Raw genomic sequence first — 13,103 nt, 5'->3', positions numbered from 1 at the left:
GGAAAATGTGAAAAAGGAAATGCGCCATCAGAGTAAGCAGTGCCCGGAGCGCCTCGCTAGCACCATGGCAACCGCTCGACCCCGCGAACCACGGGAGCGCGCGGAACTTGCGTCGTCAAGGCCACCGTTGCCATGGCTACGCTCAGCCGCGGGGGCGGGCCGCGGTGGACGCCGCTCCCGGAGCCGGCCCCGCCCCTCACTGCGGCAGGAACGCCTCCGCTGGCTGCGGGTCGGACGACCCGGCAACTGAGCTGCGCCACGCCGCCGCAGGCCGCTGCAGCCGCCGCACGGCCGCCCCTGCCCGCCGCTGCCTCCGCCGCCTGTAGCCTCGCTTCCCCGTCCTTCTGGCGCCTCCGCTGCCCGGCCTGTGTCCGCGGTCCTCAGCCGCCCTCGCCGCCTGGAGCCTTCACTGCGTCTGCAAAGAAACCGCCTGCGGGCTGGCCTCGCCACCGCCGCTGAGACCTCAGAACTGTCTCTTCCTTCGGGGACGACACAGCCCTCGTCTGCAAAGCAGCCGCTCCTCGCCCGACTGAAGGCCGGGCTCCGACCGCGAACGCCGAACGTCTCCGGGAGGAGCCCCGAGTTCCCCGCGCCCCGGCTGCAGGGAGAAGGCGGCCACGCCCCGCGATCACACCCCGGCGCCTCTCCAGCCCCGCGCTCCAGCCTTCGCCACCCGCCCTCGCTCCTCGCCTTCTGCGCTGCGACGCGACACCCTGCCTGCAGGTGGGGGACCCGACCGGAGACGCAGGGTGGCGGCGGACGCGTGACTGACTGACTGAGCCTCCCAGAGGCTTCGCTGCGAGAACGAGCCGACGGACTGACTGACTTTGGGCGGGGGCAGCGAAAGGACAAGAGCAGGACTCTGGTGTCATTTGTTAATTGTGATTGCGTGAAGCTTACCTCCCTCGGGCATATTGGGGGGAGTGTCTGCTGCTGTCCCTAAGTCCTAGAGCACAGGGAGCCACAGTCTAATCTGTATTTGTAGAATTGGGATCCTTGGTAGTTGGAAAAATGGCGATGACACTGTTGGAAGACTGGTGCAGGGGGATGGATGTGAACTCCCAGCGAGCCCTGCTGGTCTGGGGGATCCCAGTGAACTGTGATGAGGCTGAAATCGAAGAGACCCTCCAGGCTGCGATGCCCCAGGTGCCCTATCGAGTGCTTGGGAGAATGTTTTGGAGGGAAGAGAATGCGAAAGCAGCCTTGTTAGAGCTCACTGGCGCTGTCGATTACGCCGCGATCCCCAGGGAGATGCCCGGTAAAGGAGGGGTCTGGAAAGTGGTCTTTAAACCCCCGACTTCCGATGCTGAATTTTTAGAAAGGTTGCACCTCTTCCTAGCGAGAGAGGGGTGGACCGTGCAAGATGTTGCCCGCGTCCTTGGGTTTCAGAACCCCGCTCCGGCCCCAGGCCCAGATATGCCAGCAGAGATGCTAAACTATATTTTGGATAACGTTATTCAGCCTCTTGTTGAGTCCATATGGTACAAGAAGCTGACGCTGTTCTCCGGGAGGGACATCCCGGGGCCTGGGGAGGAGACCTTTGATCCCTGGCTGGAACACACCAATGAGGTCATAGAGGAGTGGCAGGTGTCTGATGTAGAAAAGAGGCGGCGGTTGATGGAGAGTCTTAGAGGCCCTGCCGCTGATGTCATCCGCATCCTCAAGACTAACAACCCTTCGATAACCACTGCTGAATGCCTGAAGGCGCTTGAGCAGGTGTTTGGGAGCGTCGAGAGCTCTAGGGATGCGCAGGTCAGGTTTCTGAACACTTACCAGAACCCAGGAGAAAAGTTATCTGCATATGTCATTCGTCTGGAGCCTCTTCTGCAGAAGGTGGTGGAGAAGGGGGCCATAGATAAAGATAACGTGAACCAGGCCCGCCTGGAGCAGGTCATTGCCGGGGCCAACCACAGCGGGGCCATCCGAAGGCAGCTGTGGCTGACAGGAGCTGCGGAAGGGCCTGCCCCTAACCTCTTCCAGCTGCTGGTGCAGATCCGCGAGGAGGAGGCCAAGGAGGAGGAGGAGGAGGCTGAGGCCGCCCTCCTGCAGTTAGGCCTGGAGGGGCACTTCTGAGGCCCTGGAGTTGGGCTGTAGTGCAGATGTAGATCCCAGCTGCTTTCCTTGTCTCCGTGCTGTCTTACAGGTGTGTGTCTTAGTTGTAAAGACTTCACCATGTTCTGTTGTTTTGGGGGGTGGGGGGAGTCAGGCCTGGGTATTCATGTAACATTAGTACAGTGGTGCCAGTGAGCCCCCTGAGCTGCTACAAGTGAGTCGTCCTAGCCACAGTGCCAAGTAAAGACCTGCACACAGGTGCTCAGTGCAAGCTGTCGTGGCGGTCATCAGTTGTGAACCTGTGAATCCATGACACTTCCCACGGAGGGGAGCAGGTGGGAAACTGCATGTTCAGATGCTCAGGGCAGGGCCTGGCAACACAGGAAGTGTTCAGGAAATATATGAGCTGTCCTTACTAATATCATGAATAGTTTTTGTGTTCACAGTAAATTGCTCCTCATTTGTATTAATGGAAAGAAATGTGACTTAATTAGATACTATTTATTCAACCTTACAAATTTCTTATTTTTCATCTTGAAACATCTGGATCAGTTTAATTGAAAAGTATTCTGAGACTGGAATGGGGTGTTAGAAAAATACCGCAATTCTAGAATTATGTAAATCAATTTTTCTCTGTACAAGATACAGAAATAAATTGCATGGGGAGGCTAATAAGAACCAGTTACAGTATCTATTCCCCCATTTCAAATCTTTGTCATTGAATAGTAGTTCTTGTTCATGCTGATTCTAAGTGTTCTAAATTTGAAGTTATCAAAATACATGTACATGAATAAAAGAATTTTAAAATTCTGTTGTCCTGTTTTTCTGACACATATACAAAATTTCAGTGTAATTAAGCTCTGTATTCTCTTTTCTTAGGAAGACTTCCCCATGTCACTAAAAAAATCAAACTTCAATTACTTTAAGCTTTATAGCATACTGTGTAAGTATAAATTGCAGAACCTTTCAATGTATTCCATTTTTGCATGTTTTCTACAAGGCAAATGTTAGAAGGCTAAATAGATGTAAGTAAATATTAACTTACTATAAAATGTTAGGAAATACTGAAATGGGGCTCAGGATGTTATCTAGCAATGCTTTTTCTCCCCTTTTAAGTCCCTTTTCAGCTAAAAATCTTTGTTTTGCTACAGAAATAATTCCTCATACCTGTTTAAAATGAATGTTTCAGATCTATAGCAGCCATTTTATATCCAGAGGATATAAACAGGGAAAGAGTTTAAAAACATGTTTGCAGAGAATCAGGGACTGAAGATGTTTGTCTTGAGATCCCAATAAATCCAGAAGTGGTTACATGAACATAAGAGTTCAGTGGGGTTTTCCCCTAGTAACAAGGCTTTAAAATTATAGCCAACCTATTTAACAATCTTAAGGCAAAAAAATTACCAAGGCTAATACTGGTATACAGTCTAAAAGATTTTTCTGTACACTCACTTATGTACTTCATCTTCCATGTCAGGTCTGTTCCACCCTCACAGTCTTCTCCCAACACACATCTCCACATATTTGACCCCTAAAACAGATATGCAAGTCTTCACTTCCCCCACCAAACATGTCCCCTCATTCCTCCACGCCCCAATTCACAGAGCCTCCCCCTCCATTCCCATCAGCATGGCGGCATGGCACTGGGTACACGCAGCCCCCTCACTTCTGAGAATCTTACCCATACACACACACTCACTCCCACCTCTCCCCACCAGCACTCCATCGTACCCCACCCCATGCATACAGTGCAGCAGTCTCCCACCCCAACCATACATTCCTGTCTCTCCACACACGCGTGCACACGTGCTCCCACTGCTGCTCACACCAGCTGGCCACCACATATACACACATTCTCACCCATACATACTACATTCATAATAAAAGTGATTGCGGTCTTCATTTTTTTCACCCAATGTTATAGGCATCCTTCTATGTCTACATAGGGATACACCTTTTTATAGCTGCAGAGTTGACTGCATTTTAGAAAGGAGGGTTATCACTTGGGATTCTTTTATTATATATAATAATTATATATCTACATATACATACATATATATTTATATAATACATATATATGGTATACATGTCAGGATTCTAGACAGCCACCCTTTATTCTAGAAAGTAATGAACTAAAAATAATGAGCTGTTTCTAACCTGAATTAAGGTTTTCTCTTTATAGGCTCAGAAATTAAAATCTGCTTTTTAAAGGAGGACAGCAGAAAAAAACATCCTTATAACCAAAAAACTGTGGAATAAAGAAGTAGAAACTGCACTACAGTACCATTCTGAGACCAAACTTATATTCAGCCGATAGCACAGAATATGTGCTAAGACCATGTGTAATGTTGCGGCTATAACTGGGCTCTTCCCTGTTGCTTGTGCATCACAAAGGGGCTGGCCAATGTCAGGTTATTCCAGACCACACGTCAGGGGCCTATCAACCAATCTTAACCTTGTATACTACTAGTGAGGAGAGGACTAGGAATGGTCAGGTGCAGTAGTAACTTGCTGTCCTGGGAAGCACTCTTTCCAGGATACTAATCATTGAAATGGTGCCCAGAGAACTTACGGTGAAGACTTACAAACCTGGGAGAGGAGATTGTCATTGGTGGTGAACTACAGGAAAAACAAAAAACAAAAAATATAAAGAAATGAGTCAATCTCTCTCCCCCTCTCTTTCATACACATGCACACAAGCTGTGTGGAACATTTGATCCAAAGACCAAATTTCTTCAGAATTGAACGTCATTGGAAGTTCATGTGGTTGCTCTGTACTAGCTAAAACTAATGGTCATATAACCAAAAAAGATACATTTTTTTATAAAATAACACAATTTATTACTATTTTAAAACATGTCTCACAAAATAACATTCAGAAACTCAACATTTCTAAATAATTTAACACAATAAGTTTAGTCATAAAGTCATGCTACAAAATTCCTGCATATAAAAGATTATTACCAAAGTATTAATAGATGTTAAAATGTTCTTCAGAATGGAGTTGGTTCTAGAGGCCAAAGATTCTGGGATGACGCTCGTTGTCATGATGACACCCTGGGAGAAGCAGCTAGCTATATATGCATATTCTCTACAGCTACCAACTCACCAGTCTGTGGACGGGATTGATCCCTCCAGGGAACAGCACCTCAGAGGCAGGTACCCCGCAGAGCAAAGAAGCAAAGAACTTCCCACCCTTGTAACATGAGCCACAACTTAATTTAACCAACATCTAAATTAATTTTTCAAATCTAGATGTGGGAAAGATAACTCACAAAGTTCCTTTTCTGAATAAGAGAATTCTACTTGACATATTCCCCAGAGGGATGACTGTCAATGTAGCAGACGTGGAAGGTGACACCAACGAGGGAAACAGGGAAATCCTGACTCTGATTATGTCAACAGACAACTACTGCGCAGGAGCGCTTACAACGAGCAAGAATGAAGTTGGGTTCTCTAATATCCACATGCAGGCTAGGTACTTACCTACCTGCCCTTTGGGAGTACTTTCCACCAACATCCAGTTCATAATTTTAAAGTGCAAATCTACTGCAAAATAGTTTACTCTCCCCCACCCCCTTGTTAAATTTGCTGGAGCACAATTTGGTTGGCTGGTTCCCCTCCACTTTAGCCCAATATGGGAAATTAACTAGAATCCAGTTACGACTTCTCTAAGTGTCAAGAGAAAATTTTTCTTCGTTTAGAAAAAAGTAAGACTCAGTCTCATTTTTTCTTTCAGTCTTCTTCCTTTGTACTCACTACTTTATAAAAAGGCAGGAATGGAGATTTAGATGTGGGATTTCTAAAAGTTCAGTGATGTTTTTTTAAACACACCCTTTTTTTATTGCACCTATTTTATGGTTTTACAAAAAAACAACAACCTCATGCTACAGTGAAGGTAAAGGAATATGGTCAAGTTAGCTGTGTCAGAAGCTCCAACTCCACTACACTGAATCTTGTTTTATATTTAATTATTCACAGACACATTAAGCAGCCTAAATAAAGAAAATGTGTGCCAAAGGAATTAATTTCAGTTAAAGGATAACTTTCAGTTCAGCAGTTAGTTTTTTCCCTTTACCAATACTTACAATGTAAGGTCTTCACAAACTGACAGACTGCAGTTAGAGAGACACTAACTACTCATATGATCAATATTTTGACACCCCCCCACACACACACCAATTTTTAAAAGTTAATGATTAAATCCAATCTTTCTAGACCCTACACTTTTCCCATTTAGTCCTAAGAAAAACCCAGGTGGAAGGTTCTGGGTCAGAGAGATGATGATCTTCAATTCCACTTACACATCACCAATTCTGAGAATAAGTCAACAGTTACAATTAATTTCTTATTCCTCGTTACTCTACTTCAGACCACTGGTAAAAGGTATAAGAAGAAGCATCTATTCAAGCCAAAATTTCTTTTTCCTCACAAGAACCACATTTAAGTATCTTATAACCGTACCAAGTTAGTGACCAATTATCATGATCAGACATTCCTCTGATCACATTCAAAATTGGTGTCTACACCAGCTAACTTTCATATATGATTACCAAATTTTGCCAAATTTTATACACTTTTTCTGTATTTAATGACTGCTACAGTCTGGAAAATCCTATGCATTAGTGGACAATGAATGAACACTTAAAGAATGAACACTTAAAGAATGGTCCATTTTCTAAAAGCACACTCAAAAAGTTCAACATTAGAGATAAAGAAAAATCTATCATAAAGTTGAATTCTGTTATAGTAAGACAGAGGTAGGTTAATAATCACTGTCCTAAGATAAGCAAGAATGCTAAGAAATAAAAGTTGAGACCCTGCTGAAAAATGTAAGTTGAACCTTCTAGCCCTGAGTTTCTAATGTTATATGAAAAATTATTAAAATGACCATTACAAAAAAGCAAAACACCAAGGACCATTTTCCTTCCATCCATGATTATTAAATACATCACCTTCTCTCATACAACAACTCAGGTGGCATATAGGACTACAGAATGAAAATAAATGCACCCTGGACAAAAGGAATGTTTGTCCTTCGTTCTTCGTTTAGAAAAAAGTAAGACTCAGTCTCACTTTTTCTTTCAGTCTTCTTCCTTTGTACTCACTACTTTATAAAAAGGCAGGAATGGAGATTTAGATGTGGGATTTCTAAAAGTTCAGTGATTTTTTTTTAAACACACCCTTTTTTTATTGCACTTATTTTATGGTTTTACAAAAACAAAAACAACAACCTCATGCTACAGTGAAGGTAAAGGAATATAAAGCACTGGTTCTTAACCAGGGGCGGATTTGTTCCTACCCCTCTGCCAGAGGGGACAGATGGTAATGTCTGAAGACATTTCTGGTTGTCACAACTAGGCAGGGGGTTCTACTGGCATCTAGTGAAGCCAGAGACGGTGCTAAACATCCTGTAATACACAGGACAATATCATCCAACCCAAAATGTTAACAGTGCCAAGACTGAGAAACTCTGGTTTAAAGGAACAAAATCGTACGAACAGAGAACACAAAAACCTTTCAAGGTCTGACCAGGTAATACACCCATAAGCTTAGAGTTAGGGAACACAGAAAAGTTGAATTCCTTTGTAGACTAAAATCAAGTTACCTGTGAAAAATTAAAATGCTGAACTGATTCTAGAGCTCTACCATCATTATGAGAATAGAGGAAATTTAAATGAGCCACTAAAATGGCACAATGCTTTAAACCAGGAGAACAGAGAGAATCCATCTAATCCATAAACCAAAGGCATTTAATATCAGCTAAATTTGCAACAGTAAAGGATGATTTAAGGAATGACTGGAGAAAATGTTTTGAACTTACTCATACACCCTATCTTCCATTTTCTAATGGCATGGATTCTGGCTTTAATTCCATGAAAAGGATGCATAGAAGTCATTCAAACATTTGTTGAGTGAAACTAAGTATGAATTTTGTGTGAAATGAACACAGAAAAGCACCTTACATTTCTCTGAGAACTATCAGTGATTAAAAGACATTAAGAAACAAGGAGAAGCAGAAAAAATTAGTTTCTATATTATAGAATTCAGAAAACCACACACCAACACCGTAAGCCATTTTACAGATTCAATATGAAGTCATCCCTTCCTATTACATTCACTTCCAGAGTAACTTTTGAAAATATATCCATAAATAGTAAAATGGCTTCAAGCTTGCCTACTGGATGAAGTGCAAACTACAAGTGAAGAAGATCATCTTCCCTCCTAGTTTGGGGGACTTAAACATTACCACAGGGAATACTCATTGTCTACAGCTCACAAAAGAAATACCCAAAGGCTCTGAATATATAAGCCAGAGTAAAGATTTCTTCCTATGAGATTATAAGGAAGAACTAAAAGGAAGCTAATAAAGTGTTGGACTAATTTCTCCTCTTGCTGTTTGTATTTAGAACTGATTGTCAAAGCAGTAGTCCCTGTAGATCAGAATGACTCAGAGAAATCACGTAATTCCTACTTAAATGATAGCTGAAGTTTTCTGAAACCCAGGACTATGCAATCACTTTAAAAAAATGACTCTCTCCTCTTTTGACTGATTTTACACAAGTAAATGGGGAAATAAGAATCAGCCTCTGGTTGAGGGACTTTAGGCACAATTTGGCAGAGCGCCTTTGACTTCTTTTCTGCAATCTGTCAGTAATTCAGTCATGATCTGCTATGGACTTCATCTGGTTACTGACTATACCTTGTACTTTCCAAAAAGATTTTTTTTCCTTACAAATTCTAAGCTCTGTATCCAACTATTGCTTTGCAATTTTGAGGTTAGGTCACCTACCATGCTTCATAGAGAAGGCAATCCTCAAAAATATTGCCATTTGCCTGGGATCCCATAATGAAATCTCTCTTCTCTTTTCCCTCCACAATCACTTACATAGTTCATTTTAAGAGCTAACTTAGAAATGTTCTAAAAATATATTTTGAGATTCTAAATTTAATCTATTGAAAGGTATCAGATGCAGTCTTTTAAGTTCTATATCCTTATTTATAGCAATCAATTCTCCCAACATGAGGGTCCACAGAACAAAGTTATTAGAGAAAATTTTGATATATATGAATGGCCAACATTTAGGCTAGGAATTCAAATATAACTACTGTTTACATGTATTTCCTTATATAACATATAAGGGACTATAAACCAAAAAGTGTGCCTAAGATCAGGCCCATGTGAGTAACATGACCAGAATAGTGGTCAAAGGAATGATCGTGACAGTCATTTTAACCACTGACCCAGATCACAGCATGACTGACTGTGCACAGTGACTCAAGTGGCCAGGTGTACAAACACAACCTAAATTCCAGTTGACAATGCACACATTTTTGGAAAAACAAGTAAGTAAATATAACATGGGCTGTAAGGCCTCCAAGATATTAATTTTTCCTCTTTTCACCATAGCTTTTCCAATTGGACTTTGGGAGTCTTGGTTCTAGGACTGCTCTGTATTTCTTCTAAGAGGAACTCTTTCTGTCACCGTGCTGCCTTCTGAACCAAAGGCATGACACATTTGTGCTTCTGAGTCATTAGGACATGGACCTTCAGGAAAGATGGTCTACAGATTCAAAAGTTAAGTATATATATTTAAATGCCTGGTCTGAAAACAAACAAACAAACCCTAAACAAACTGAATAAAGAACCATATTTGTTGTTCTTTGTTGTTAAAAATGACTGGTCTATAAAAGTTTCGGTAGATGGGGCCATGTAGTACATAACTGGGACTGAAGACAAAAAGTTGAAAATTCGAGTTTCTAAAAAAAGTACTAGAATGTATGAAGTTGGTGTTACCGTTTTGGGGGGAGAAACACTCAATAGGTTTAAAAAAAGATAGCAATGAGAGATTTGTTTTATCTTAAGAACCTTTTGCCCCACACAGGATCTTTAAAATAGACAATTATACAAAACTTATCTATTGTTCTTATGACATTTAAATAAGTTAACACAAAGCAGAAAACGTGGTGTTAGTTATCTTCTTCCTCATCCTCTTTAATTACTGGGGTACCTAAAATGAAAAAGAAAATATTTCTGGTCATTCTCAACAGATTGCTAAAATTCTAAATGAAAATATTTTCCTGTTAACCTGAGAAGCTATGAGATGCTACGAAGTGTGCCATAATAAAAATAATCTCATAAAATAATCTCTTTAATTTCAAATTATCCAAAAAGCCTCTCAGGGAAATTCTCAAATGGATTAATATAAGTACTTATGAATATTTGGCTCCCCAAATGCAGAGTTGCAAATAAAATGCCTACAGGTGCCAGGCAGAAAAATAAAGCCCTATACCCAGTAAAAACTTTGTATGTTAAACACAAAGAAATATTCTTCATTTTTCACAATGAAATATGCAATCCCAGTGTTGCCAGAAATCTGTATTTTTATATTACTCTCCCAAATATTAAGCAATAGGGACAAATTTGGGAAAAAATAAAAAGAACCAAAGCACAAAAAACAAAACACATCTGCAGGCTGTCACTGGGCCAAGGGCCACCCATTTCTGAGCACTGGCATTTGAAGCCTGCCCACAATTTGACCCCAATCCACTGTTCTGTCTTAACTCCTCAGTCATGCACCTTCTTCACCAGCTAAACTGATCAATTCACTGTCTCCCAAACTCACCTTGCACATGCCTACCTCTGGACCCTTGTTCAACAGAGTTCCTCCATTTTGGAATGTCCTCCCACAACAACTCTCCTTCCATCTAAACCCCACCCTTAATAAGGAACCAACTCTAGTGCCTCTTCCTCTGTGATCCTTCCTTAATGAACATTTATGTTCTTTATGGTAGCGAGCAGAGCTTCATCTCTCTGTACTCCCCGCAGCATCTTTTCACAGGGGGAGAGTGAATGTGTTATTAGAGTATAACATACAAAACACACAAATTATGTAAGTGTACAGATCGATAAATAAACACAAAGTGAACACATCTGGTAACCAGCACCAGAATAGGTAGAGAACATTATTAGAACCCCCAAAACTTCCTCAGGCCCCCTTCCAGTCACTATCCCCCCACAAAAGGCATATTCTATCCTGATGTCTAACAACGTAGGTTATTTTGCCTGTTTTTGAAATTGATATGAACGAGATGGTATAACATACACTCTGTGTCTGGCTTCTGTTGCTCAACATTATGTTTGCATGATCCATCTATATTGTGTGAAATTTGTAGTTCACTCATTCTCATTGCTGTTTAAAAAATTTTTTTTTAATTTATTTATTCATGAGAGTCAGAGAGAGAGAGAGAGAGAGAGGCAGCGGCAGAGGGAGAAGCAGGCTCCCCGCCTAGCAGGGAGCCCGATGCGGGACTCGATCCCAGGACCCTGGGATCGTGACCTGAGCCGAAGGCAGATGCTTAACCATCTGAGCCACCCAGGCGTCCCTCTCATTGCTGTTTAATATTACATTATATGAATGTGTCATAATTTGTTCTATTGTTGATGGGCATTTGGGTTGTTTCCAATTCATAGCTATTAAATTAGTGCTGCTATGAACATTCTCATACACGTCATTTGGTAAACATATATATCCTTTTCTTTTGGGTATATAGCTAGGAGAAAAAGTGCTGGGTCATAATGGATATGTATGTAGAGCTTTTATAGATAATGCCAGTTTTCTAAAGTGGTTATACCAAGTTACATTACCATTTGGCAAGGTCTGAGCGTTCTAGTTCTCCACATCCCACTAATATTTGGCATTATCTTTTTCATTTTAGCTTTTTAAGATTCCCTAGTTTTGCTTATAAGCAACAGAAGAGGAGCAAAAGTAGGCAAGTTAGCAGCTGTAGCTGTCTCTGTTCTGGTCTATCCCATAGACCAAGCTGGTTATCATAGGGGCTGTTTAGATTGCCCTGAGGTCAGCACTTGGTCCAAAAGGCTATAATGTGGCTTGGTCTACTCAGGGTCTACTTGAGGGGTTCTGTTCCATGTTTAAGGGAAGAGTTTTACTTCCTGTATGCAATCCTGAAAGAAGACAAATGACTTCAAATGGTTTCTAGAATCCAACCAAAGTTGAACATAAAAAAGCTGAAGTCCAAGACTCTAATGTCCTTACCCGCTTTTTTCTATTTTATTTTTAAATTGTGAAATATTCATTCATACAAATATAATATAAATAATTTAATGAGTAATAAAGCCAATGATTGTATACCCCCTACCAATTTAGGAAATAGAATATTACCAGCATCTTAGAAACCCGTTTGCCTCTTCCCAATTATTCCTGTACCTCTCCACAAGAGATAATCTATAGTCTGTCATTTTACCCCTATGCATCCAGAAAAAAAAGAAAAGAACATTCTGCATGATTCCACTGATATAAAACTTTAGAAAATTCAAATTAATCTATAGAGGCAGAAAGCAATCAGTGATTGCTCTGGGAGGGATGATGCAAGGACCAGGAGAGAGGGATTACAAAGAGGCACAAGGATACTTTTGAGGGTGATGCATATGTTTATTCCCCTTTTCCCCCAGCTTTATTGAGATATGACTGAGATAGCATTGTGTACATTTAAGGTATGAACATGATAATTTGATATATATTATGGAATGATTACCACAATGTTAGGTAATACATTCATCACCTTACATAGTTACTTCTCTGTGTGTGTGTGTGTGTGTGTGTGTGTGTGTGTGGTGGTAACTTTTAAGATCCACTGTCTAGGGGCGCCTGGGTGGCTCAGTTGGTTAAGCGACTGCCTTCGGCTCAGGTCATGATCCTGGAGTCCCGGGATCGAGTCCCGAATCGGGCTCCCTGCTCAGCAGGGAGTCTGCTTCTCCCTCTGATCCTCCCCCCTCTCATGCTCTCTCTCTCTGTCTCATTCTCTCTCTCAAATAAATAAATAAAATCTTTAAAAAAAAAAAAAGATCCACTGTCTAAGCAACTTTCTAGTTGCTGTAAGACAGTATTGTTAACTATAGTCACCATCATATATTCACTATCTTAACTGTGGCGATGGTTTCAGAGGTGTATATGTATATCAAAACATACCAAATTATACACTTTAAATATGTGCAGTTAACTGTGTGTCAATTAAACTTCAATCAAGCT

The 13,103-nt window shown here is 41.5% G+C and overlaps 2 protein-coding genes across 2 annotated transcripts in view; one reads left to right on the top strand and one right to left on the bottom strand.

Moving 5' to 3' along the window:
• Nucleotides 1-197: 197 nt before the first annotated feature.
• PNMA1 (PNMA family member 1) lies at nt 198-2,862 on the top strand. The gene has a single exon (XM_045901179.3). It carries the CDS (start codon nt 1,012-1,014, stop codon nt 2,071-2,073), a length of 1,062 nt encoding a protein of 353 aa, XP_045757135.1. The 5' UTR covers nt 198-1,011; the 3' UTR covers nt 2,074-2,862.
• A 5,203-nt stretch (nt 2,863-8,065) lies between these two features.
• DNAL1 (dynein axonemal light chain 1) overlaps nt 8,066-13,103 on the bottom strand; it is a 37,817-nt gene continuing 32,779 nt past the window's right edge. Inside the window, exon 8 of the mRNA XM_045901177.3 lies at nt 8,066-10,064. Within this exon, the coding sequence (XP_045757133.1) occupies nt 10,024-10,064 (41 nt within the window). The 3' untranslated portion in view covers nt 8,066-10,023. The remainder of the gene's footprint in view (nt 10,065-13,103) is intronic.

This window comes from Mirounga angustirostris, unplaced genomic scaffold, assembly GCF_029215605.1.
Source record: "Mirounga angustirostris isolate CCGP_5_RB_7025 unplaced genomic scaffold, mMirAng1.0.hap1 SCAF_9, whole genome shotgun sequence".
In the NCBI taxonomy this organism is placed as follows: Eukaryota; Metazoa; Chordata; class Mammalia; order Carnivora; family Phocidae; genus Mirounga; species Mirounga angustirostris.
Note: the sequence above shows the minus strand (reverse complement) of the source record. Positions and strands in the feature narration are given on the sequence as shown.

Excerpts from the sequence above, each read along its gene's own strand:
- PNMA1 (XM_045901179.3), top strand. The coding sequence starts at position 1,012 with ATGGCGATGACACTGTTGGAAGACTGGTGCAGGGGGATGGATGTGAAC.